General features: G+C 34.1%; 4 protein-coding genes across 10 annotated transcripts; 1 reads left to right on the top strand and 3 right to left on the bottom strand.

Moving 5' to 3' along the window:
• The first annotated feature begins 717 nt into the window (after positions 1–717).
• Positions 718–2,047, top strand: LOC8258274 (CEN-like protein 1). Its single transcript, XM_002510772.4, has 4 exons — positions 718–1,000; positions 1,147–1,208; positions 1,302–1,342; positions 1,443–2,047. The coding sequence occupies exons 1-4, from the start codon at positions 800–802 to the stop codon at positions 1,658–1,660; spliced, it is 522 nt and encodes a 173-aa protein (XP_002510818.2). The 5' UTR covers positions 718–799; the 3' UTR covers positions 1,661–2,047.
• A 562-nt stretch (positions 2,048–2,609) lies between these two features.
• Positions 2,610–7,752, bottom strand: LOC8258275 (E3 ubiquitin-protein ligase XBAT33). The gene is made up of 10 exons (XM_002510773.4): positions 7,106–7,752; positions 6,949–7,008; positions 6,521–6,592; positions 6,255–6,439; positions 5,944–6,104; positions 5,791–5,849; positions 5,638–5,684; positions 5,390–5,533; positions 4,995–5,086; positions 2,610–3,456 (listed from the first exon to the last, which is right to left on the bottom strand). The coding sequence occupies exons 1-10, from the start codon at positions 7,280–7,282 to the stop codon at positions 2,912–2,914; spliced, it is 1,542 nt and encodes a 513-aa protein (XP_002510819.1). The 5' UTR covers positions 7,283–7,752; the 3' UTR covers positions 2,610–2,911.
• Positions 7,753–10,902: 3,150 nt separating this feature from the next.
• Positions 10,903–14,253, bottom strand: LOC8258276 (protein ROOT PRIMORDIUM DEFECTIVE 1). The gene has a single exon (XM_002510774.3). It carries the CDS (start codon positions 14,151–14,153, stop codon positions 12,768–12,770), a length of 1,386 nt encoding a protein of 461 aa, XP_002510820.2. The 5' UTR covers positions 14,154–14,253; the 3' UTR covers positions 10,903–12,767.
• Positions 14,254–15,872: 1,619 nt separating this feature from the next.
• On the bottom strand, positions 15,873–22,704 carry LOC8258278 (homeobox-leucine zipper protein ANTHOCYANINLESS 2). 7 transcript variants are annotated; one of them, XM_025158769.2, is made up of 9 exons: positions 22,522–22,704; positions 20,857–21,077; positions 20,620–20,737; positions 19,854–20,528; positions 19,538–19,639; positions 19,256–19,468; positions 17,413–17,587; positions 16,954–17,321; positions 15,873–16,856 (listed from the first exon to the last, which is right to left on the bottom strand). In XM_025158769.2, exons 2-9 carry the CDS (start codon positions 21,063–21,065, stop codon positions 16,458–16,460), a joined length of 2,259 nt encoding a protein of 752 aa, XP_025014537.1. In that variant the 5' UTR covers positions 21,066–21,077; positions 22,522–22,704; the 3' UTR covers positions 15,873–16,457. The 7 variants fall into 7 exon arrangements, with proteins under 7 accessions (XP_025014537.1, XP_015581251.1, XP_002510822.1 ...); XM_015725765.3 differs by lacking the exon at positions 22,522–22,704 and adding an exon at positions 22,085–22,307; XM_002510776.4 differs by lacking the exon at positions 22,522–22,704 and adding an exon at positions 21,243–22,078.
• Positions 22,705–27,594: the final 4,890 nt, after the last annotated feature.

Raw genomic sequence — 27,594 nt, 5'->3', positions numbered from 1 at the left:
GTGACAGTGTGCCACCATGGATACGAAAACAAGAAATTTACAGTTAGTTAGTTATAAGTTTATTCTATATTTATGCAGAAGATTATTAATAGTAATACATATCTAATTATATGGTACTATTCCTAATTAATTTAAAATAGTATGACCTTAATTGATTCTAGTTCGGTTATCAGTAAAATTTAATATTGGAATGATAATAATTCTTTTAGTTAGATTCAATTAGGTTTTAAGAGTTTTTATAATTAGCATTTTTGACACAATTTTCCGATTGATGTAGAAATTATCCAGTTTCATTCCGAAGCAAAAGCAATTTTCAAGTAAAATAAGAAGAGCCTAAACTGTAAAAATGAGATTGTGGGAAGGCAAAATAAGTGTCCCAAAAACATCATTAATTCAAACTCTAACTTATATATCCAATTAGCACGAGACATATTAAATTCCGGAGATTTTTATCTAGGCATATATACTACGACTAATAGGATATAAATGTTTTATACTTAGTATAGGATGTTGACATGCACTTCATTATTTAAAGCTAATGAATATGTATCAATTATCTATATTAAACATATTCAAGAATTTTTTTTAAATCCCGAGAATCAGCAGGGAACACTTGCAAGGCTAAATACTGCCGGGTGACTAGTAGCCAAGTAGTTGAAGCTTCCAACAGCAAGTCCTTTTCATCCTTGTTGTCTATAAAAGCTCTTGCATTATCACACTCTACTTAAACCAAAAACCTCAAAACATTTCCTAGCTAGTCTCCGACTTAATTGTTTTGCGATATTCTTTTTAAACCTTCATGTCAAGAGTCATGGAGGCACTCGCTGTAGGGAGAGTCGTAGGAGAAGTTGTTGACATATTCACCCCAAGTGTGAAACTGATTGTTACCTATAACGCCAACAAACAAGTAGCTAATGGCCATGAACTCATGCCTTCTGTCCTTACTTCTAAACCTAGAGTTGAGATTGGTGGTGAAGACATGAGGACTGCTTATACCCTTGTAAGTGTTCCCATTTTCTTTCTTTCTTGCTTCTTCTTTTTCTTTTAGGTTGGATACGTATAAATGATATATATGGTTAAGAAATTACGTATTATTTTGTAGTACTAATAATGATCTCTGTTGGCGTTTCTTTCTTGTGTTTGAAGATCATGACAGACCCTGATGCTCCGAGCCCTAGTGATCCGAACTTAAGAGAGCATCTCCACTGGTTCGTATCAGTGAATCTACTTATTAAAAAATATATATATTCTAAATTAACAGTATTGCATAAAGAGTTCTCTAATATACATGTGCCTTTCAGGATGGTCACTGACATTCCTGGTACAACTAATGTTTCTTTTGGTGAGTTTTTCTGGTTTTAAAAGTTTCAAGTAATACATGCATATACCCCTTGGTTAATTAAAGACTAACATTAAGGGGTTCTGATGATTGAACGAAACAGGTAAAGAAATTGTGAGCTATGAAACTCCAAAACCAGTGGTAGGCATCCATCGATATGTGTTCATCCTATTTAAGCAGAAAGGAAGGCAAACGGTGAAAGCACCGGCTTCAAGAGACTATTTCAACACCAGGGGGTTCTCAGAAGAGAATAAATTAGGCCTTCCTGTGGCTGTTGTCTACTTCAATGCACAGAGAGAAACTGCTGCAAGAAGAAGATGATGATCGATTCCAGACCGGAGTTTCATTTCGTTTCTTTTGCTGTCTTTCACGATAATAAAGAGTGTTTCCCATAGTCATCTGATACTCTGTGCGCTGCTTCATGGAGCTAAGCATGAATTGCCACGACAGAAATACAGCTGCGCCTTTTTAGGGTTTGTTAGAGGTGTTCCCAGAGGAAGTACTGTACTGTACTTTGCGATGTCTAGCTTTTATGTATGTAGGAGACTGTTGCTGCCTCTCTCTCTCCTCTGTTACTTACTAGGTTTTGGGATATGTGGAGCCCGCCTGTTTTTAGGGTTCCTTCTAAGGAGGATCTATGTTGGTATTGGACAGGACGCAATGGTAATAATAATAGCATTAAGCATAGTAAAGCTGTTTTATGCTCCAGTTGATATGATGTGTAGCAAGCTATTACAAAACCTGAACTGAACGATTTGTCTTCAGCTTCCCCATTCTCTGAATCTGTCATATAGCAGAGGTCTCTATTTACTGCCATACCGCCAGTACTATGATCACTACTTCAATAATGCAAAGCAGATTAGCTTTCAGCCACCAAGTTTTTTGTGTACTTTTGTGTTTACATTATCCATATGAAGCTAAAATTATAGAGGTGAGCTGAAATGAACCAAGGACCTAATCATTGTCTGCACATCTAAAAAATTACTTAATGGAAGAATTAAGCACAGCACAGCTCAGCAATTGCATGTTCAATATTTGAGGGAGCCTTAAAGATTTCCATCCTAATAGGGTTCATACCCTTAAATCTTGAGCCTTGACAACTTTGAGATACAGAAAGTCATAGAAGCAAGCACTTGATTGATCTCCTAAACCAATTCTACCTCATAACAAATTAGCAATTAATTAAAATATAGCAAAAGAAGAAATGGGAAAAAGAAGCATCGGCAAACACATTCACCGTGATTGCTTGTAATTAAATGACAGGACAAAGAGAAGAAAAAAGATATTTGATCCTTAATGACATTCAATTACAATCAATCTATCAACCGCCCTCACCCCATACAATTTTTACAACCCTCACCAGATATATTAAGAGGACATCTAAATGGCAGTCAACTGCCATGTTCTCAAACCCAATCCATTACCATGTAGCCGGCCAAAACAAAAACTGGAAGCAGACATGGATTTTGAAAAATTTTAATGTTTGAGCCCTGTTTGACCAAATATCACACCACCTTGGAAACGTGCATATCTCAATTGAAATACTGAATTTCCAGAATCCAAACCCCAAAGTCATGCATTTATCTCTGAATTGCACTGATGCTCTCTGCTGCAGCTTCTTCTGCCCCAAAACATCATCCCTGAACAGCTTGTTTTTTCTAGTCTTGGACCTTCAATTTTATCCTGTTCTACAGATGTTGCTTGTGAACCGCGAGGAGACTCATCTTGTGTTTCTACAGTTCGAGGTTCAAACGATGGACATGGGCCATCATTGCAGGTGCATAAAGGGATTGCAACGGAAGGAAAGGGGCTACAAGTAACTGGGCAGAGAAAATCAGAAGAAACTGAAGCCACACGATTCTTTCGAATCTCTGGTACACATGCTGGAGATTGCCCGTCTGTATCACGAGAGTGCAGCATGCATGGGGTACAAAGGCCAAGGGACAAAGGAAGTTTGATTTCCTTAGCCGGGGAACCAGGCAATTTTTCAAAAGATACAATAGCATGCCTGCAAAGAGGACAAGGAATGGAGCCAGGCGGGCCTACCATTTCAGAAGGAATGTTGCTTGTTGAGCAGAGATACAGTGCACATCTTACGCAAAGTTCATGTCTACACCCTGTGTATGAGAAGAATTAACCATCCATCAAATAAGGGCAAGTATGGTCGGGTAACTGAACCATGCACCAATTAACCAAACCTCATAATACAGTTTGAACAATTTGAAATTGGAACCAAACCAATTAATTAGGTTAATCAGTCTTTCAGAACTTGCATTACAGGATATAGTGGTACAAAAAAATTTCCTATTTGCCCTTCTATACACTCACTTTCTTGTAAACTACTCAAACACAACACCGCAATCCACTTGGGTTCAGCCAAAGCAGACATCATTCACAGCCTTTATTTGAGAAGTCATAAGAATAATTAGTATCTCATGATATTTGTTTATTATCTGCATGTAAAGTACCAGCTAAAAGGACATAGTAAACTAAAAGGTGGACATCAACATATATACCTTAGATGACAAAGAGGTCATATAGCCTATGCCAAGCATCACATTGAGCACTCATTTTCTTTCACATTCAGGAATGTCTGGATACAACTGTGGTTTTACGTCGGTTCAAACTTGAGTGTTAAAAAGAGAATATAGTAGGTTGATGACTAATGATGGGATCATTCCTTTTGTTCTAGATGATTGTCTATAATGAAGGAATTGAGTTTAAAACTCATGGAATAAATCATTTCATTGATCTAGACAAATTGTCCAAAGCTGCCTGTAAATCTCAGATAACTTGATGAGATCAGGACTGTTCAAAGTATTAAATTAAATATATATTTACATTTCAAAGGAAAATTTACAGGACCAAGATGAAATAATCCAGAAATCTATGTCCACAACATTTAGCCACAACCAAGAAAGAAGAAAGAGATAAGAGGAGGAGGGTGTTGTGAAAGAAAGTAGAACAAAGAATAGATAGGAATGAGGCACATTTATTTAGAGGTAGAGTCAGATAAAGATTAAGGGCGAGATAAGAAAATATTTCTCTGATAAATTGCTAAAATGCAACAATAATCAGCAAATGGACAGACATAAAAATACCTGAAGGTGATACTAGGACCCAAAAAGGAAGGGCCAAAGTTAACATGGAGAAACACAAAGAGAGCAGGCTGTGGCCCATTATTTAGCCAAATTAGATATATGCAAAAATCTGTTTTGTTCCTATTCTTTTCATCCCAAACATAATTGTCCGTGTAAGACCTCCAAAGCTTCCATGTTTATGATGGCCGGAATTACTGAAACATTCGCTAGACAAATACATCCATGAAAGTTTAGGCTCAATTATATGGTCTGAACTTACTGATTGGCCCACCAAACCTGTGTTTTGAAATAATAATAGGATGAACCTTACAGGCAGGACATCATACCAAACAATATCATGTCATGTAAATCTAATTGCAGCATTGAAAAGTATTAATTAACAAAAAGCTCCTAAGTGCAGTACTTTGAAATTCTATTATATTAGTAAAGTGTGTGATCCATATTGAAGAGAGCAAAATTCTTTGTCAGCTCTGATAAACTACCAAAAAATAGTGAGTGAACCGCAACACAAGGCAAAACGTAATAAGCAGAAAAACAGAGAAAGAAGGACAAACCTTCAGCAGCTACATTACATGCTCTCTCCAGGCAAACAGCACAAATATCAGGGTCGTCAGAGGAGGTCGTCAAGCACTGCATCCCACATTCTCTACAGAAGGCAAAAATATCATGTTTACTATTAACTAAATGGAATTAGTTGCAATTTTTTAAACAAGCATCATAAAATCAGGATTAGGTTTGCTAATAAGGATTATATATTTGCTGATGTGAAATATATAGAACCAAGTTTGATATATGGGAGCAGCTTCTTATTTATAGAACAAGGTCAGCTTCATGCTCCGTGCTTATGGAAATCATCAAGTACATGTGCAATAAATAAAATATATGTCCATATAAATCTGCACTTATAAAATGTGTGAATGTGTTCAAATATAATAAGCTACAGAAGTACCTTGCTATGTTAAGCACACTCAAAAGCGGCAATGATAAAAAATTAGAATGAGGAAATCTTGGCACAACTGAATCAGAATATGGGGCCAACAATGGTTCAAGCCAATGGCGGCCCCACATCCTTGCAACATCAACTGGCAGCCACCTGGAAAGATGAATGAATTTGACACGTCATTTTTTTACATGATGGCCGAGAACTTGCACCAAGAAAGAAAAAAGGATACAAATGCAAGATCGAAAGCAATTTACCCATTGCAATTTAATGTCATCCGACTGGCACCTCTAGCAATAAGGATCTGCGGAATTAGGAACACAGTCATCACACACTAGAAAAAGTACAGATGAATCTAGGATTATTAAGAAGATAAATCTAAAATCATTTTGAATTTGTAGTATTCATGCCTGACAACACTTTAAATTTCCCCCACAAGCAGCATAATGCAAAGGAGTGCTTCCAGCTCCTACAAGTATATGTACAATGTAAGTACCCAAAAGAAAGATGGAAAAAAAAAATTCTTAAAACAAAATTGTGGTGCATCAAGTAGAAACACAAACCTATCAAATCCATTGTAGTTCCATAATGAAATGTCACTGCTGACACATTTGCATGAATATCAAGCAAAAGCTGTACACAGTCAAAGTATCCATTCAATGCAGCCATATGAAGAGCAGTAATACCACCATCAGCCGCCTTATTTACAAACTTGGACAGTGCACTGGAAAAAAATAAAACTTAAATAAAAAATTCCATGACATCTGTGACCACTGATTTGAGCACAAAATCAAACATATTACAGCTTCTTGGAACATCAAATATATGTGCCCTTCAAGCATAAATTAATAAATGCTTCTAGAACAACTAATACCATTGGTCAAATTTGTGCTTCGCACTGGATGCATCTGCAGGATCCACTTCTGGCTGAGAATGCGTAGCTTCAAAAGGAGAGCTAGGAATAAAGTCAGCAACAACTAGCCTTATGCATCTTGCATGCCCATTTACAGCTGCAAAATGTAGAGCAGTCCTTCCGCTAAGATAATCAGCCCGTGTAACCTATAGAGACAAAAAAATGCTGAAGTGAAGGAAAAAAAGTAGCACTTGGGGTGTTAAGAATAAACTGAAAAGTGAGCTTACATTGCATCTAAAGAGCAGAAGAGTCTGTACAACTTCCCAGTGTCCATATCGACAAGCTTGCATCAATGATGTCTTCAAACAGAACAGAAATCATATGAGATTGAATATTGGTAGCCAGAAAAGATCCACTACTTTCTTGTTTCTTTTTTCTTTTTATATGTTTGGTTTCAGTGTCCAATCATGAAAATCCAGCTTTCGCAAGCAGATTGATTCTAAACAATATTTGCCTACCACTAATCACAATTCCAAATGACTCCCTAGCTTTGATTTTCCAATTCCAAATGACTCCCTAGCTTGGATTTTCCAATTCCAAATTCCAGAAATAAATCAGAGAATTGGACCAAATAACAATTCACGTAGCCGACAGAGAATTAGATAATAAAAGAAAAACGAAGTTTACATCGAAATGAAGAATCCAGTAAGGTTACCTGTCCACAGTAATTCCTTGAATTCACATCAGCTCCATTCTCAAGCAACAAGGCGACAATCTACCAGAATTTAATCAACCATAAAATTTCATTATTTATTTTAGCAAACACTTAGATAAAATTATTAAAAAAAAAAAAAAAAGGAAAAGCAAGGAACCTCGTTGTGGCCTTTAGCGGCGGCGAAGTGGAGAGGAGAATTAAGACCGCCAAAAGTGGAGTACTTAGCGAGACAAGGATTGCAATCCAATAGCATCTTTGCTTCTACGAAATCCCCATCCCTTGCAGCCGATACTAATCTTTCGCCGGAGGCAGAGCATCCAAATGAATTCCCCATTTTCTTTCTTTCCTTTTCTTTTAGAAAAACAAATCCCTCTATATACCTGTATTTAATTTCTTTTCTTTCTAAGGGAATGGCATATTAGGTCAACTGTCGTGGAAACAGGAAAAAAAGAAAAGATTGAAAAAAGCAGACGAAAAATGTGGAGTTAATATCACAAAAATGAAGTCCAGAAAGGAGAGAAATGTAGTTAGAAATCGGTTTATTTTTCTTTTAGAACCGAAATTCGGTGGGGGTGGTGACGTGTCAGGTTGTTTTTTCTTCTTCGTTCCCTCTGTAATTTTTAATTTTGTTTTGGCGACAAACAAATTGAAGTGAGAGAGAGAGAGAGAGAGAGACTGTTGTTTGTTGGTGTTGAGCCACTTTACTTTTTCCTTTCTTCTTTCTCTCTCTTTCTCGGGTTTGTCTCTCTCTCCTCATCTTGGGTCCTTTCTTTTCTATTTTGGTTTTTCTATAGTATCTACCGATACGAGATTCCCATCTCAGCTTAACATAGAAAATTCTAGTTCTTAAGATATTTATGCCCATCCAATCTTCTACTACCCTATGTCCTATTATTATTATTTGGTTAAATTTATTTTTCCAATTTAGATTTATATTTATCTTTTCGTTTCAAAATAGAATATTCAATCTTAAATTTTAATAAATTAGATTATTAATCATATTATAAATAAAAAGATCTTTTAATTAAAAAAATTTAAATTTTCAGAATTTGGTCTTTATTTCCTCAATATTACTTATACGAAATTAACATATAATCTTTAGGAATAAAATAATTATTTAAGTAATATATTAATATTAAATCTTGAATTTAAAATATAAATTATATGTTATTAATAATTTCATATTTCAAAATTATGCTCCTCTATAATAATCACTAATATATTCAAAACTTTAGTGCTCAACTTTTATTACGTACAATCATCTATACTCTTTTTTTTAAATTATAGTAATATGTGTCCAAATTGATATTTTAAAATTAATAGTTCATAATATTTAATAAAAAATCTTAAAATAGGTTGCAATATGATAATGTACTTTAATATTTAAACTTTATAATGATTAATATAAAAATATATTTTTTTAATAGAAACATATATCTAATAATTAATGCTTTATTACATTTATCTCATTTGATTTTTAGTTTATACTATCATTTGAGTTAATTTATATATTATCTCATGTATAATAAAATGCGAGAGATAGATCAATAAAATTAAATTAACGATAATGAACAAGAAAATAGTTATATTACATATAAAATATTTTTATAAAGAGATATTTAATTATTTGTAAAAAGATATTTAATTATCATATGATAAATTATATTAAATATTATTATTTTTGTTATTATGTTAAATAATTTAATATTTAGTAATCCGCATAACAAGATTATCAAAATTGACACGGCAATGATGCGCTAATGCTAATCCATTGATTCGTTTAAGTTTCAGGCCAAAGCGAGTTTGATCAAACTTAATTTTTAAGTCTAGATTCAAATTTGACTATACACGAATCTAAACTTTTGACTATATTTGACCCATTATAAAAAATATTCTATTTTTTTATTTATAATTTTTGAATGACTAACTTAAGGTGATGTGGTAAATTTCTTTTCTTTTAAATGAAATGTACCCCAAACTATACCACCTCACCATCTTCTTCCTTTTCTTTTTCACAAATCCCTTACCACCACCGCCCCCTCACCATCATCATCTCCCGATTATTGCTATCAATCTCTTTCTTTTATATTATATTTTCTGTCTTTTATGATAAATCACTCACCAATTATCTAGCAGCAATATCATAGAGTTTCTCATTGTCTCTCATATGATTTTAGTATGAGGCTTTATAATTCTCTTTTCTTTTTTTTTGGATCTCTACATTCGAACACTCCTTGTTTATATAAGTTATGGAGATGTAACATGTATATGATTATTATACAAGGAGGGCCTCGCATTATGTTGCCCTTCCTGGCTGGCCACTGCGGTGGCCTTGTTGAGAACCTTAACAGCAACAGCAAGAACTCGAGACCAATTCTAACATTCTCACTAATGTAGCCTTTATACACAGTCATAAATCCATCTTTTTGCAGAATGTAACCAGAACGGATTAGTAATAGTTTCAAGCTTATATAAAGTGAAGGCAATAACATGGGTATAAAGAATAATATTCTTCTTGGAATTGTCAAAGTTTCAAAGAGTAAAAGTTGGATCACTCAGATTTGAGATAGACCGACTATGCTTCTTCTCAAAGAGAGCATTTTTTACAGCAGAAGAGAATAATTGTTGAATTACCCGCCAAAACTTCCCACTCAAAGACAAAATAAATATGGGAGAAAAATTATCTCCGAGTCCAAATCAAATGCAAAAATTCAGTTTAACTAAAACCAAATTCACCGAATCCACAAACGACATTAACTTTGTTAGTTATGAGTTTGTTTTCTATAAATCCAAATCAAACCCAGAATTCAGTTCAAAACCTTTATAAAAACCCAATGCACAAAATCCTTGAGAAAGAAAGAAGAGATAATAAATTTTTCATTTGTGAGTCAGTTGTCTTTAAATTTAAATCAACCTACAAAGCAGTTGAAGTATAATAGTGCAGATTCTCATTCTTTGTCGTGATGATAATGGGACGGTGGTGGCAGGGTATTTGTAAAAAAGAGAAGGAAGAAGAAGATGGTGAGTTAATATAGAGTGGGATGCATTTTATTTAAAAGAAAAGGATTTTCCACATCACTTAAAATTAAGGGTATTTATTTTTTTCGTTTAATGAGGAACTTGAGTTAATACATTTTTAAAGATTAAGAATTTAAGTGATACATTCTCTCGCATTAAATGATAGAGGCACCTTTTCCTCCTATTATTTTATCTAAATATAAAAGAAAATAAAGGGATGTATCATATATAGATGTGAGTGGTAGCCAGAGCGAGATAAATGTGCATTGAATGAAATGAAGGGTGGATGATTATGGTGATCCGGACGCTTTCACGTGCAAAAGTAGACACTACAGACGATTAGGGATGTGGATTAGGTGATGTTTGGTGAGACGTGGCTCTTCATCCTGCTTAAAACCCGAAGCAAAATCCACGCACATTTGTCTATTTGCCAAACACTTTGTTGTGCTTTCTGTTTTTCTATTCTATTTGGTTTACGTATTTTTTATTTTCAAATTGACATTTTTAAAAAGTTTAATTTAATAATTATAATTATTAACCGGTTTAACCTCTAAGTGAAGAGGTATATCTAAACTAAACAAGATTTTCCTTGCATAAATAACACAAACACTTTCTATTAGATAAATAACATACTCTTAAATATATATATACATATATCTTTTTTTGGTAAAACTAATTAATGTGTGTTGTATATCTTTTAATACACTCATGGCGAGGATTTAAAGCAACTTAAATTTGTCTATTTTAATCATGATTATGATTATTAACTCCCAACCGTCTATATCTATATCTCACCAAAATGTCCACAGAGTTTGCATTAAACAATAATAAGCAGAGATACCAAAACCAAAATCATGGTTCACAAGGCATCAAACTATGCAATTAAATCCAACAAAATATCTAAGATTCACACTTTATTTTATTGCACAAGAGATATGACGAGTCATTGGCATTGAATATTGTATTAAATAATATATGCTAACGAAACATTTCATGATCAAATACAACCATCATTGTTGACTTTTAATATGAGCTAATTTATACAACTGAATGACCTCATAGACTTTAATCTATAGCATAAGACTTTTTTACCACATGGGATTACATCTGTAGTCAATGACGTGTATCGCAATTTTAATGCCCGATCAAGGAAAAGAAAAAGAAATCCTTGACTATTGAGCTGATAATATGATGTAGTGGGAGATTGACAACTAGGGTTGGTCCATAGATCGATGGTGCGATGCAATCAAAAACCTTCTGTGACTGGTAGAGATTGAAGATAAATATCTTTGTTTTGATCCGTCGCAAAGTATGATGAAGCTTCTGCATGGGTTAAGACCATTTATCTGCTAGACTGCTACCAGTACTATATTAATGACTTGCATATCTACCTGTAGCGTGTAGTCAAATACTGACCCCATTCCGCGTCGGATGATGTGAAGGAGAAGGCGTCTGGTGTCGGCTGCAAGAGGAATTAAATCACTTCTAAAGTCCATGAAAGCCCAAAGATGCTGCATTTGGAGAGGCCCACAGACTATCACGTGTTACCTGGACACCAGAAAAGGCTACCAAAATCCGGACTTCATTAGCAACGACATCAAGTGACCTATTAGCAAAATCAGAATAACTGGCAACAACAGAACCACGAGTAAGACTTTAGGCAGGCAGCACAATGACGGTTTGAACTTAGCAAATCACATATTAGCCCTATCCCCATGTAATCTTCTCGTTCAAAGCTTATAATTACCTCGAAGAATAAAAAGATTGCTCGAGCTCTTTCTTAAGATAATAAAATTTGGAAGCAAAACCTGACTCACAGCTGGTGAGTTTTAACTTGAGACAAGTTGGTAGATCGGGGAACTGATGCAGACAAACTCAACTTGATTATACTCAACTAACATGCAATAGATGCCAAGAGAAATAACAACAATACAATGAACTACCAAGAATCCAAAGAAATTGGGACCTCCTTCAAACAAAAGTCAACAAGCCATTAAGAAATGCTCTGATGAGGTCAAAAGCATGAAGAACACTAAAGATGAAAACACATGTTGGAAGCTATCGCACCAAAGAAAACCACGGGGAAAAGATTTCAGAAGAAAAAGACCAGGACTTAACTGGTTTTTGGATGCAGAGGTTGCAGTTAACATCAGATGTAAGCAGCTGAAAGTAGAAATGTGGAAAGATATAGACCAAGATTGATTGGTTTTTTTGGATGCATCTGAGTCCTCAACTATAATATCTATTCTTATTGAGAATGCGCCAAATAGTATTTTCAGTTTTCACATATATGCAGGCCAAGCAACTAAAATCAATGATGGACAAAATTGAAATTCCCAGCAGGCAGAATTGTAGACAGAAAATACACCAAACACACTTGCCATACTCAAACACACCGGTGTAACTACCTAAGTGAATAATCCATAACATCATGATGCCCAAGTGAGGAATCCATGAAAACGGGGCTATCAAGAAACCAATAATGTAGTGGTTGCTTATTTATTCAAACTGCCAGATATGTACATAGCACATAGGAATCCACTGTTGACCAGCCCCAGTAGTTACTCCTCGAATCAGAATGTTGATACAGAAGATAAATCAATAGATAAAAGGATATCAAGGTTGACTTGTTACATGATTCCTTGAACAACCTTCTTCTATAACCTATTCCATCAAGAGTTTCTCCACTAAGTATGCTTCATCTTTTGAAGAAAATGTCCAATAGACGTTTGATTTGTGAATCATAACAATTTACAGGAACAACTGAAACCCAACAACCTTTACAACAAAACTTATCTAAATCACTTAGTTATAGGAGCATCCTCTGAATTGACAACATCAACAGCATCATCCATTCCGTCACTAAAATCAGAGGTGACATCACTACCCAAGTCCAAATTCAGATCATCCTCCTCCTCCTCCCCATCTTGTCCATTGTTTCCAGTCTCAACATCATTCTCCAGATAGTCCGCTGCAAATTTTTCCATCTCCTGACATTCTCTATCTCTCCTATAACTTACCAATTCTCTATCCATTTTCGCCTTTCTTGGACTCATTAACACCAACTCACCCAACTTCCTCCTCGCCAAATACAAGTCATTCGGCTCCACCAATTCCCCCTTCTTGTAAGCCTCTCTAAGAAATACTGTATGCAGCTTCCCAAGATTCCCTCTTGTCGAGACATAAAATATCCCTTGATGCTGAAGCAAAAAATCCTTCAGCTTATTCGGCAAATTCATAGCCAGTCTAAAATGAGCAATCCTCTCCAACGTAATTCTCTTTTCGACTGTCAATGACAACAATTCATGAATAGTCGCAACCGCTCTCTTTTCCATCCTCTTTTGAGCCTCAATTGACCTCAAATCATAACCTGAAACATCCTCGTAAGGTGACCAATAAGGACTCCTTTGCCATTTCCAGACTGCAATTCTATAATATTTGCCTATCTTAAACCCAGGTGGAAAATTAATTATAAAGGAAAACCTTATATCCTCAGCATCCATTCCTTTCTCTCTATACTCTCTCTCCCTAACTTTCTCAATTGCACAAACAGCTAACTCAGGATCCTTGTCAACAATCTCAATATACTTATTCCTCGTGTCTTTACCATCTACTAATCTAAAATACTGAGGATTTTTAAGAACTACAGAATATTCAAAATCATCAGGCAACCCAAATGCTGACCTGGCGATTCTCACATGTTCCAAACGGAGCCGGCCCGTATTCGACATCATTATCAATTTCCTTAACCGCATAACAGCGGTGGGTATTTGGGCAATTAATGCTTCCTTTTCTTGTTGAATTTGAAGAAGAGCTTTACGTGTTAAACGACAATAGAGAACGCGTTGAACGGGATGCTCATAGACTTCGAAAATGTGAGGGAATTTAAGTATGAAAGTGCCGGCTTCGTATTGTTTGCAGCCGAGGCGACGAGCGAGAGTCTCGAGGCGAGAGATTGTTAATGTTTGGTTGATTTGGGAGAGAATTAAGGATTGAAATTTAAGAACCTTACGAGTCTTTTTCTCGATCTCCATGTAATTGTCGTAGCCGTGGTCGCGTACTCGTTGCTGTTTTTTGGGGATTGAGGTTGAATGGGACATCGATTTTGTGAATGTAAGGTTTTGGACTGATTTAAAGGTTATCTTTGTATTGAATTTGAGGAGATTGAGAGAAATGAAGACTAGCATTTTCTGGTGTTTTGATCTTTTACAGGGTTTAGGGTTTTTGGGCGCACAGCCAATTTCTGCTTATGACATCGTAACGGGATAGTTAATGATTCAAACAAAAAAATTAAGAACGGAATAGGTATAGTTAAAAGACCAGTGGGCCAAGCCCAATAGACATGATCCAATGGCGAATATTTTCATACAGCCGAACTTATTTATTCCTTTTCTTGGAGTGCATAAAGGCACAATGGGGCTGCACAGCATGAAATAGCTGTTTCCTTACGCCTTATTATAAAAAATAATAAATACCCCTTAGTATTTAAACTTTAATATATTTTCTTTATTTATATAGTAATTTTGTTAATTGTCGTAGAGTTAGTCTCCACTTATATATAATATAATTTATTTTATACTAATAATAATTATAGAATCCTGAATGTATAAATAAATATATTGGATTTATAAATTTGTTGGATTAATCTTTTTAAAGTATTATTAATTTTTTATAAGTAATCTAATTTAGACTTCTATTATAAAAAAAAATCTCCATAGAAAAGATAAAAGAGGCTTCTGAAGAGGGACAGAAATCCAAGACAAAGGCTGGGCAGAAATGACCCTTGCTACCCAATCAACTACTCTTTGAGAGTATCTATATTACAAAATAGACACTAGCATGTCCATCAATCGGATTATCCTTTCAGTTCCTACACACCACATCAAAGCCAGCTCTGTTAAAATAGCTTGTCCCGAGCAGCTTCAGAATTAATCTTGACAATACCACGACCCATCTTTTGTCTTCAAAAACTTCCTGCAAACAATTTTGAGCTGTGCCCACAAACAAGATTAAAAGTTTTAATTATTGAAGGTACCAACATTGGGAGCTTTCCAAATGCAATGTCACTTAACCCCGACAGCAGTATCTTCCAACCAACCACATTTTAAAAGGAGCTAAAACCCACTCGGTTTACCTCTTAATTATCTTATATTTAAGTCCTTGGATATTCATCTATAAAATTTAATTTCATAGGAAAGAAATTACATTATACTAAAATTTAAATTTAAAAAAATATATATTTATAGTTAAAATAATCCGTGCATTACAGTTGGACCATACTCTCTTCACCAAATTGATTTGTTATCTTTTAATCACATTTTAATTTTGATATAATTTTATTTTCCAAAAATTTAAAGAATTAATTACTAATTAAATTTTAAATTTTATAATAATTTTATTAAATTATTTTAAATTCTAAAATTAAATATCTATATTTTTAATTTATTTTAAAAATATTTTTCGTCAATAATTTTTAAAATTTTATAATAAAAAATATCATCAAATCAATTCTGCTTATTAATATTAAACTTATCATACTCTATATATATAAAAAATTTAATTATAATATTATCAAATTTAACATAAATTTTTTATTAATTTATAATTAATATTCTTGCAGCATACATAATTGACTTTCTATACTATTTTTTTTACTATAAATTTTTTAAAATTATTATTAAAAATTATTTTTAAAAATAAATTAAATAAATAAATATTTATCTAAAAATCTTAAAATAATATAATAAAATTATTAAAAAATATAAAATTTAGAATTTAATTTATAATTAGACCAAATTTAACTGATGCATCATCTTTTTGTGAGGATATTTATAAAACCAACACTAAAATCTGAATTTTTCAAGTTTAATACATGAATATATACCCACAAATTTGGAATAATGATATGTGACCAAGATTTCAGCTTTTGTATTAACTTTAAATACACATACTTAATGTGCAGAAATAGGAAAAAACGAAAGGGGATAAACAATTATGAAGACACCTTCACCAAAGAAAACAACAAAAATTAGTCAAAATGACAACCTGAAGGCTAAAACTCTGAAAAGTTTAGTTTAAACAGTCTGAGCAGTCATTACTCCATTCTCCTTTCTTTTCTTTTTCTTTTCCTTCTATGTAAGATTAAACAGAAACAGTTGTCAAGTGAGAGCTGAGCACCTCAGAGGTCCAACCAAGTCAATACCCGAACCACCACCACCCGTCGTAAATTTGCCACCTCTAAAATCAAAACCGCGATGCACGTGAACGACCTCCACAAGATGATCTCCAGCAAAAGTTCTGTCCAATTGCGGTTCGTTCTTGACTTGAAATCCCTTTTTCATGCGAGATTATCATTTCAGGCTCTCCCTCCATTTCATACTTCTATCTGCTATACTTTCTTCATACTATGTTCAGTAGCCAAAACCCAAAAACAAAAAAAAAACCAAAAAACAAAATAACGAAAAGCATTATGAGCTACGTATCCCTTCAAGCTATGTTATTTGCAAAGCTGCTTTGATCCTCTGAATTGTGCAAGAAATGAGATTGTTGACAGTCTCGACTGATTCCACTGTGAGTTTGGCTGTAGGAAGGTTATTCACCAAGATTTGGAATCCAACTGTAAGAATACATCCTCCTCCATCACCGCCATCACTATCTCTCTTCACCAATGTCCCATTGCAGAAATTTGAACCACCTTGGCTTGATGAATCATCCGGAAGAATCACAAACCCTGATGGCAATAGAGCCACATAAGTTGAATCTCCACCATTCATCACTACGCTCATTGATGGTATGTCAACTGGTGCATACACCACTAGAGAGCTAGCCACATCATGCCATGTTTCTTGCAATATTAGCATGCTGCTGTCGTTTGCATTTGGACTAACAGCCTACGAAGTCGCATAAAGATGTGGAAAATGATTCAATGGAAATTTGAGGAAAAAAGAGTGACTTAGTGACTATCAAACATAATTTAAGACCACTCACAGTTGAACGCAAGAGAGAAACACAATTTGCTCGACTGTGACTCTTGGAAATGTGGACCATCTCTTGCAACATCCCACCATGGGATAAAATGTCCCATTCACACCTAGATCGTTCATCTCGCAAGAAATCAAATAATCTCTGCCTCATAACTGGCAACCAAACAGAAGTTGCAGCACTCAAGACAATACCGGGAGGCTCGCCAGGGTCATTGATATTTTTTCGAGTCAAAATCCTCACATCTTCACCTATATTTCCAACTAGAAGCTTGTCCCACTTGCGTAGCGATGAAGCACAAACCCCAGAACAGAAGTTATCCACCATGCGCTGTGCCAGCTTTAACATGCTTTTCTTACCACTTAGACTCATCACTGTACGCATGATATTAGTCTGAATTAAGACATTGATACGAACAATATTTGTAATAAGTAAAAAGAAAAGGTTCAGATAACAGTACCAGACCTGTTTGATCTTCACCTGAAATGGTGGGAGACATAAGGATTGTCATACACTCGCAGTACCTTTGTAGGGTGGCAACCCACCTCTGAGCACCAAAGCCCTTGCCAGAACTAAGTATTGACCTGTAGAGTTGATGAACTGCACTCTCATCATACTCTGAATGTTCCACCCAAGTAACCTGCAATTGACTATTGATTAACATACTAACAATAGCAGCCATGCAGATATTATGTAATTAGAAAATTCTGTGCGGCATGTGTGCATCTACCCACTATGCATGCAGAAAAACTCAACTGAGATCAACTCTAACCTAGCTTGAAATGAGTAACAAAACATGAACTTCCCGAGCTCAACTAAAGTCAACCAAGTATAGTTCGAAGAGGATTTTCAGACAACTTACTTTTAAATCTCCATTTAACTTGTTTTTCACTACACCATGAAGCTTGGGAAAGTTTACCATCTTGATTTAGCATTGGGTAAAGGTTCTCATGATAACTTCAATTTGGTTCAGCTGGAAACTTGACCCAATTTATCAAAACTATTATGCTTTCCTATAAATTAATGGCATCATTGATGTACTTGCTCAATTTGTTTTTCTAAAACGTAGAAAATCTGGACCAAACCAAGGACTTATAATCATCCAATTATTATACCTAATTGAGATTCTTAATTACCTGTTCTGGTCCATTATTCTACATAGTATACATTTCTATAGTTCTCTATATAAATTCCTAGAGAAATACCTCTAGGAAAATCTCAAGCCTCATGATCCCTAAAAGCTCAATATATTTCAATTTAATTGTCAACCAATTTTTAGATCAATCCTGATACCATTAAAAAGTTCATGAACCAACATACATCATAATATTTATGAATCAGTAATTTAAGACACTTATGTATATTAGTAGATGGTTCAGTTCCATGCTTGCCAAAATGCAATAGTAGAGAATATTCTAACAATAAAACCATGTCAAGAGGAGGTACTTAGAGAGTCAAGAGTCAAAAAAAAATGCCAAAGATTCTGATTAATATTCTATTGCCACATATAGTATAGAAAAACCTGCTAAAAGGACGAGCAAAATCAGCATATATATAATTTTTAGCAAGTTTGAACGAGAAAGATCCAAAAGTAGTTTAAGAAAGAAAAAAGAAAGATTTCCGTGAGCTTGGGATATAAGATTACACTATAATTACTGGATCCAGGTCACATCACCTCGTGGACAATAAACAAATCACCAGTAGAGCAGAAGAGATAGGAATAGAAACATCAAATACATAGTTTATACACCAAAGATTGAAAATTCCAAGGGCTACCTGAATAGAAAGATTACAAATTTACTAAAATAAACATGAAGGAATCATAAAATGTTATTATATATCTCTTTCCCTCTGCGTATGACAATATAATAAAAAAAGCACCCTTGATTTTCTCATCCTTAAAAGTAGAAGTTGACCCAGTGCAGATAATAAGCAATCTCAGCATTGGAATTGAAAAATATAAATATTATTAAAATAAAGGAAGCATCTTTCCTTTGTTAAATTATAGTAATATAATAATTAGTAAAAGAGCTCAGATTGTTAGGTAATTCCCCAGTACGAAAACTGAGGGCAATGTCATCAAATAATACTCAACTTTGGCAAGTGATAACAATAATAATAAAGTAGATTCACAAAAAACACAGGTCAATGCAAGTTGGGACTGAGGGTCCAATTGACCAATAAATATAAACTGAACTCAGAAGATACCATATCCTAATTAAGCACCCACAACATTGTCTGGTAGAGATTGCATGCAACTATATGCATAGTATTTAACAATAATGAAATTAAGTCCATATGCAGTTACCTTGGAGCAACCATTGGGCATCTCTTGCAAGATACAACCAGAAGGAAGTCTCCTGCAGGCAGCAAATGGGTGTGCATTTGAACTTTCTAGGTTTGCATCGATGGAAACATCAACTACAACCCAGACACCCTCCGAGTGCTGCTTGCAAAAACGAAGGAACCTCACTTGTCGCACAGGGACCAAAGGTGAAACAACTTGAAACTCAGCATTCATCTGAAAATAGACTTTCATTATTTCTGGCTTTATTGTCAAAGACCAAATGTAGATGGCAGATTAACATACCACTTGCAGAGCACCATTTTTAGTTCCAGCCATGCCACTTGATATAACATCAATTGTGGAGGCTCTAGCAATTAGGCTGGGAAATGCTTCTAACCATCGATTCTATTTACATTTAAAAAATAAATAAATGGCTATTCAAACACTAGAAATCAAATGTTGGGCCACTCAAGATTTAAATATAAAATAAAATTTTAATCAAGATATTGACCAGAACAAATAATGCATTGAAAGCAACATATATACACTACTAAGACATTCCCGTGAAAACAAAAATCATTAAAAGCTTAACAATGGCATAAAGAGATAGATAGCATACCACATCCATCAATATCTCAACAAGAGCCAAGATATTGATGATAACGATACCAGTATCCCTTGTGGCCTCAGGAATAAAGCTGTTGGGTTTCATACCGATACAAGGAGAAAAGGTCCTCATATACTCCTCATAGTTTAGGGTATCCTTACCTCCATCCAAGCTTTTGATCCATAGGGGGTTATCAATCTGAGCTATTTTAACCAGTTCATCCATAGCTGCCACCGCAAGATCAATCATCATAGATCTATCATAAGGAACTTCACTGACCATAGGACCAGTCAACTGCTTCATTAAGGGCATCGTTATCGCATCATTATAATCAAGTCCCATTTGAAATGTACTCTCAACGTTGCCTAAATCCCCATATCCATTTCTCCCAACTGCAAGTTCCAACTTGGAATTTGAACCAAAGGGTGGGATAGGATTGGCTGAGGAAGAGAGCGGCCTGCCTAAAAACTTGTTGGCTAAAGCACAAACACGACCTAATTCATCCTTGAGACGAGCATTTTCAATCCTTAATTGTTGTTGGTCAAAAGATACCGGGCCAGGAACCACAGGGCCACCACAACCGTTGCACATGGGATCAGTCATATTCTGACTCAACAACTCATTCTCAGCCCGAAGCTTATCATTTTCTTGTCTGAGGATTATGTTTTCATGACGTTCCAGTTGAGTCTGATTCCACAATTATCAAATTAAAAATCTTCAACGCCCATACTAGAAAATGGAAGAAAAATCTAGGGCAAACTATATTTTAGCAAATTACCTTCATTTGGGTTCGCCTATTCTGGAACCAAAATTTGATTTGTTTGCTTTCCAAACCAAGCCTCCTGCTAAGCTCCAATCTTTGTTTCTCATCCGGATGAGGACACTCCTTGAAGCAACTATTAACACCAAAAAATAAAAATCACAAAACTCCCTCAGCAAATCCCTTAATAAAAGCTTAGATAATACAAATGCGAATCCTTTAACCATAACTAAATGAAAATAGTTAAAGGCATACACTTCAAGTTCTTGTATTTGAAGAGGAGTATGCCTATGGTATTTCTTTTTCCGAGGCCGTTGATCCTCTCCAGCTTCTTGATCATCCCCAGATGCACCTTCAAGATTATCACTGCCAGACCTGCTCTCATAGCCATCCTCCTTCAATCTCCCAACTAAGCTAGGATCAAAGTGTTCCCCTAGTAAACCCATATCACCATGATTATCCATCTTCTTGCCTTTCTGCAATCCCATTAGAATAAATCAACCAAACACAAATAGAAGGCAAAAGTTGATATGCACTAAATCCATTACAATAAGCATAAATAGTAAAATCAAAACTAATGAATAACAACATTAATGTGCACAATGAAAGAAAGAAACTTTCTGTGATTAGACGAGGCATACAATAGAGAGAGAGAGGGCAGGTGATTTGGGAACAGTTGGAGTGAGGAGTGGCTTAGCGATGGCATCACTATGCATGATATCACCACCAGTATCAACACTGTTTCGGATCATCAAAACCCCAAACCTCATCCAAATGGAAAAACAGAAAGAAACCCTTTTTTTAATCTATCTCTCTGACTCTTGCTTTATCTGGGGTGTATTGAGAAGGTCACTATCAGTTTTTGCAGAAGATGTGCGTAGATTTTGTTACTCTTTCTTGCCTACTAAGTATTGACCTTACACCTTCAGTAACATCCAGGGTATAATCCAAGATTTTAACTAGCATTTTTCATCAGATAGAGAAAAAGATAAAAAGCTGTTCTATTGTCAACGCCCCATGCATGACTTTTTATTTGCAGTTTCTCTCTCTCTCTAGAAGAAATAGAAATTCAAGAAACAGAAAAGACAAAGAAAAAAGAAACAAAGTCTTTCTATCTGATCCACCGTTCGCACCTTCCTATTCATCTCTAGAGCAAAAACCCATCAAGGAAAAAATGACAGAAACACCATAAAAGACCGTCCAAATGAGACAGAGAAAAGAGAGACAGAGAGAGAGAAAAGAAGAAAAACCCTAACCAGCTTCTAGTTCTACAGCATAGAGCTCTTGACCAGCTGTTTGTCAGTGTTGAAAAAGGCACCAAAAGGAAGAAATATGAAAAGGTTTCAACTTTCAAAAGGGATGGCAGAGAAACCAAAAGCCAAACATGAAAAAGGTTAAACCTTTTATCTCTCTCCCACACATCCACACTAAAATAATGTATTGACGACTTTTCAAAATAAAAAATTAAAGACTATTATAGTACCTAACCAAATCAAAGCAAAAAGACCCAGTTGACCTCTCTACCTCTCTTTCTCTCTCCCTCAAAATAACTTGTTAACTGCGCAAGAAAACATAAAAGATCTAGTTGGGACTCAATACAAAAACCAAACCCAGTACGGAGATGAGAAGATACAAATTAAAAAAGAAAAAGAAAACCCTTTTCTAACCAATGCTTGTTTCTTTCACAAAGAAGATAGATGTATGATATAAGATCCTCTCTCTCTCTCTCTCTCTCTCAGACACCTCAGTCTCTATCAGTGTACTGTTTGGGATCTGTCTTAAGGCAAACGACAAAAGATATGATGAAAGTGCTTGAGCAGAGCCATTATTATATGTATACAACTGTAGTATAAAATAATAAGATAATTAACAAAGTAAAAGCAATTAATTCAGACTTCAAGGTCGTTTGAGCTGACTTACTCTCTAATGCAAAACCAAAAAAAATTGAAATAAATGAAAAAACCAGAAGGTATTGATTTTGATCAAAATCCTAAAATCCCTTCTTTATAGGGTTTTCAATGGCCTCATCTCTTTTTCTAGTTTCTACAAATTCCTCTTCTCTTTTTTTTGGCTTCTTTTTCTCTTTCATTTGATGAAGCTGAAAAAGGAAAAATGTGTAATGAAAAGAGAAATAATAATGTGTATAAGTAAGGACAGCAGAAAAACTGTAGGGTCCACTTGCTCCTATCTATAACTGATTTTCGTGATGTCCGCCTTTCTTAATTTCACGCGTCGACCTGCGCGTAGGGTTCGCGGATGCTTGTCTTGGCTTTGATAGTCGGTGATTCACTGCAATTGTTTTTCGATTAAGTAACAGCAACGGGATAGGCGGATACTCCTGCCGAGTAGAGAGTTGACACGAATGTAAACGGGCATGGATAATTTGCTACTTTCAATTTTAAAACTAAGATGAATATTACCTAGGAAACTATAAGTCCCTGGACTTCTTTTCAAAGTGCAATTTTAATCTCTATCCTTTAAAGTTGTTCAATTACACTCTTAAAATCTAAATCATATAAAAATTATATCATTAAAGCTAATTCGGTCCATGTAATAGCATAAGATTCAGATAATTTAGATGCTAAAAAAGAAACTATTTTGCCACTTTCCAACTCACATTAGTAAGTAAAAACTATACAATTATGATTTTTTATTTTGGAATAAATTTAACACCATCGTTATTAGTTTAAAAAAGAATTAATTATAAGAACTTTTATATTTTTTAGAAAATGAATTAAGTATAATAATTTTTATTTTTTTAAAAGAGTGTAATTACAGTAGTTTAAAACTTAAGAATTTGATCTTATTTTAGTTAAAAGTTTAAAAGATGTACTTTATATTTATATTTAAGGCGTGATTGATGAACAATATCTGTTTATATCCTTAAAATTGTCCCCAAAAATCATTAAATGTTAATATCCATGGTATTAAACTCTAATTATTTTAATTAAATAATTAAAATATCAATAATATAGTAATGACTATGCACGCCTCTTTGATTGTGAATTGGAAATGGACATATTTGCCTATGAAATGGCAAGATTTCCTTTCCGGTCTAATTGATATGGAACTAACAATCTTGGGTCTGTTAAGCCAATTTAGCTCTGCCTTCAGAGTTTAGTGCCCAAAATAAGTTTGCGTCCATTAGGAAATCATCTTACCTCTCATCACCACATTTGTTTAATTTCCTATTTTACATTCTAAATTTGTTCCACTCGTATGTTTAAGCAATCGGTCCATCTGTTTACATCACTGAAATAAATTAAAAAAAAAAAAAAAACTTATCTATTTGATTTTTTTATAGGATGGCAATTGGACGGATGTTTTCGAGTACTCGGTCAAATCGAATCCTAATATGACAAATTTAGAAAATAATAAATGAGTTTCTAACTATACATCGATTTGGATTTCAATCTGCATATATCTATTATCCGAACATTGATTATATTAAATTGTATTATATTATATTTTATTTTTATTATTTATAATATTATTTTAAATTTTACAAATTTATGCTTAGATTGTGTTAATATATTAAATATTTAATGTGAATATTTGAATTCGATTAGTTTATATTTTTTTATTAATTTTTATTAATATATTTTAAAATTTAATTATTTTAAACATATTCGATAAACAAATATTTGTTTAATTATTTAAATATCTATATAAATATATTTAATAATTACTCAAATAAATATTTTTTAATTGGATTCAAATTCGGATATTCTTAAATAAATGAATATTATACGTTGTCATTCCTAGATTTTTATATTTATATGGCATCCATTCCTAAGTGTGTATTAAGTAATGAAATAGGACAACATTGCATGAGGAGTCTTGCATCTACAGTATAAAATACAAAATCAAATAATGTTAAGGTGAAAGTTAAAAGAGTAAAGAAATAGGTTTGTCTTGGTGATGACTAAATTAGAAAAAAAAAAAAAAAAAAAGGAGCCAGAGTTATATTTGGAAGCACTATCACATCATATTCTTTCTTTCTATGTTCTTTATGGAAAACATGACATATAATCTTTTCATATTTGGAAGTTTAAATACCATTTATGGAATCAGATATTTTTTTCTATTGGAAGCTTAAAGCCACGAGCTGCATAATGGGAATATTCACTGTATTTGTATTAATAATAAACACAATTGAACTCAACATTTCTCAATTTAATTCAATAAAAGTTCTCATTCACGATCCTACAATTATAAGCTACGGTAGACTCCATCCTTGTAAATTTATATGTGAACCACAAATCTAACCATTAGATTTTCTCATTATATTCTTTTAGTTGCATGAATTAAATTGTTTTTTTTTTTTCCACATATTTCACCTATATAATTTCTGTTAATAGAAACTTTTTTATAAAATAAATTATTCATATTTATTTATTTATTAGAGAGTCATCAAACTATGAACTAAATAACAAGGAGGCCGTCGTCTTCTTCACATAATATAAAGAAGAGAGCTCAAACTCAAATTTTCTTACTTTAAAGAGCAATTATTCTTATCAAGTAATTTTATATTTTCACTAATAAAAGTTAGTTTTAAATTAGACTATTACTAGACAGGATTAGAATTTTTAGAGGCAATTCAACTGTCATTTTTATAGTTAGAGAATAAACCTAAATTAAGAGTAACTAGAATTGAAAAGCGGAGTTGTAGAGCATGCATAATTTTATTTAAAAATAAAAGGGTATAGTCGTATTTATTTCACACATAAATAATGAATCTAACCGATTATAAAGAGAGAAAAAGTGAAAAAGTGATTATAGGAAATAGATAGGATAAAATTAGAGTTATAAACTCATATAATGATAAATCTTAAAAATTGATCTGCCATAAAATTTCAATTTAATGCTTTTGGATATGGTTGCATGCATCATTATATTTATACTCCACATCAATTTATAGATTTTTATGCGTGTCGTTATGAAAAATTAATTTGGTGTATATCAAATTGTATTCACACACCTTATTAATTAAATTTTATCTACATCAAATATACTAACACGGATTGAAAATTTTACCTGAGAAACAAACACATTGCAACTCCAATTTACAAACAAAACATACAGTAAGAAGTTAAATAATGAATTGACATTATGATATTTGGACTTCCCAAGGCAGCAGCAGGTTACGAAAAGGACTAAGCTAACACACCTTCCTGCTCACTTCAAATAATGGCCCTATAAATTCCAAATGGGACAGCCAGATGCAAACCGAATGCTTCACCCATAAGAGTCAGGGGATCGATATGGCTTCTTGCCTACGAGCCTCACATTCCGACAATTCTCTGCCAAGCCAGCCGGAGCCGGAGAGAACTCTCATCACAAGACAAGCTGCATATCGTATTTTATTAAATGGTCTTGAGTTTTAAGCCTATAATCCTGAACTTGAAGCCCAGAATGAGGTGGGCCTTATTCACTTATAAACTGGGCCTTTTCTTCCTGCCAATTATTTCACTGCCTACTTAGCAGCAGCTAACGCGATAGTTCTCAAGTGTGCTCCTTAACGTTATTATAATTTCAGTTTCAATTTAAATGTTTATTTGTGTGCAAGATTATTAGCTTATGTCTATGGATAGCAAATTTATTGGTATAAGCTTACTATCTGAACCTAAAATAGCATCCACTGGCGGTAGTTAAGGTTAAGTTCTTTCTGAATGTAGAAATGGCGATCTTTTTTCCTTTCTGTGGTAATTGTGCGAGAATGGGGGAGTTATGGACGATGATGGATGCTTCCAAACATGTCTCTGTCTGGATTGGGACATTTGACGATATCATGCAGATGGCAAGTGGTTTATAGCTTTTAGGGTGAAGTTGAATATAACCATGTCCAATATGAAAGAATGCATTTCTAAGAACGGGATATTCTAATAATTGCTGATGTTGGAATTTCAGGACTGAGCTTTGTTGATTTAGCGTGTCTTAAGCTTAGCAGGAAAAGATTTAAACCGCAGGTATAGATGCAGAGACGCAGGGTTTTTAGGATTTGGTATCCGCGTAGACGTAATAATTTCGCAGGAAAATACATATATATGCGCTTGGTAATGCCATGATCTTGGTCTTCTAATTCTTTGACTGGGACGCATAGCAAGTGGTCTTGCTGGCCGAATGATGGGCAGTAAATACTGGGCAATTAATGCTGCGATGGCATTCATTCAAGGGACACCTAAGTGTCTCAAATTGTCAAAAGAGTATGGTTAAACTTAATTTGTCATACCAGAATCGAAAAACATTTATGTAGATAGGGCAGAAAGCAAGGCTCTTCCTGTTGTAATAAAAATAAACAGAAAAGGGAGGGCCACACATGACAATAGCATTGAAGAAATTCTAAGTGTATACCTCGCAACAAACTAGATGCTTGATATATTTGTTGTGGTGTATGTGTAACCAGTGTAGATAAAAATGTCCATGACATTGATGCTTGTAAATCAGAAACAATGTCAGTAGCCACGCGGAAAGATGAGGGAGTAACTTGTGAGGAACAGAGCGACTGCAACAACCCACCTAACCAGCTTTGTCCCGCCACGGCGCGAAGTGACAAGAACCCTCTTCTTTTATTTAATTTCCTTGGAATATAAAAAATATGATTTTATATGAGAGAAAAAGAAGAAGAATAAATGGTCATTATTTATCATTCACTAATTTTATGCAGTTCGAGGGGAACATAGGTGATGACTAACTTTCTTTAAGAGAATTTGATTGGTACAGGAAATGGGTGATTCGTAAGGAGAAGAGCTTGGCTGATTAAACTTAAACATAAAAATACAATGATGAAACTGTATTTCCCAATAATATTAAATTAAGGATCAAAACCAAAATAAAGTTAAAGGATCACCTTTGATATTTAATGGCAGAAAAGACAGGATAATGACAAAGCAAAGTAGGAAACCGCGTTTTCTTGTTTCCCGTCAAAAAAGTTGAAGGTTTTTCTTTAACAAAAAGAAAATTCTTAAATTCGGATCAAAACACTGTTCTTTT

Source organism: Ricinus communis, chromosome 4 (genome assembly GCF_019578655.1).
Source record: "Ricinus communis isolate WT05 ecotype wild-type chromosome 4, ASM1957865v1, whole genome shotgun sequence".
Taxonomy (NCBI): Eukaryota; Viridiplantae; Streptophyta; class Magnoliopsida; order Malpighiales; family Euphorbiaceae; genus Ricinus; species Ricinus communis.
Note: the sequence above shows the minus strand (reverse complement) of the source record. Positions and strands in the feature narration are given on the sequence as shown.

Bases quoted from the DNA above. Each gene is read 5' to 3' on its own strand.
- LOC8258274 (XM_002510772.4), top strand. From the start codon at position 800: ATGTCAAGAGTCATGGAGGCACTCGCTGTAGGGAGAGTCGTAGGAGAA. The intron at 1,001-1,146 runs GTAAGTGTTCCC...TTGTGTTTGAAG, and splicing joins TGAGGACTGCTTATACCCTT to ATCATGACAGACCCTGATGC. The intron at 1,343-1,442 runs GTGAGTTTTTCT...TGAACGAAACAG, and splicing joins TACAACTAATGTTTCTTTTG to GTAAAGAAATTGTGAGCTAT.
- LOC8258276 (XM_002510774.3), bottom strand. From the start codon at position 14,153: ATGCTAGTCTTCATTTCTCTCAATCTCCTCAAATTCAATACAAAGATA.
- LOC8258278 (XM_002510776.4), bottom strand. From the start codon at position 21,371: ATGAGGTTTGGGGTTTTGATGATCCGAAACAGTGTTGATACTGGTGGT. The intron at 21,078-21,242 runs GTATGCCTCGTC...ATGGGATTGCAG, and splicing joins CTGCCCTCTCTCTCTCTATT to AAAGGCAAGAAGATGGATAA. The intron at 19,640-19,853 runs GTATGCTATCTA...AAATGTAAATAG, and splicing joins TTGAGATATTGATGGATGTG to AATCGATGGTTAGAAGCATT.
- LOC8258275 (XM_002510773.4), bottom strand. From the start codon at position 7,282: ATGGGGAATTCATTTGGATGCTCTGCCTCCGGCGAAAGATTAGTATCG. The intron at 7,009-7,105 runs GTTCCTTGCTTT...AAATTCTGGTAG, and splicing joins CCGCTAAAGGCCACAACGAG to ATTGTCGCCTTGTTGCTTGA. The intron at 6,593-6,948 runs GTAACCTTACTG...TTCTGTTTGAAG, and splicing joins CAAGGAATTACTGTGGACAG to ACATCATTGATGCAAGCTTG.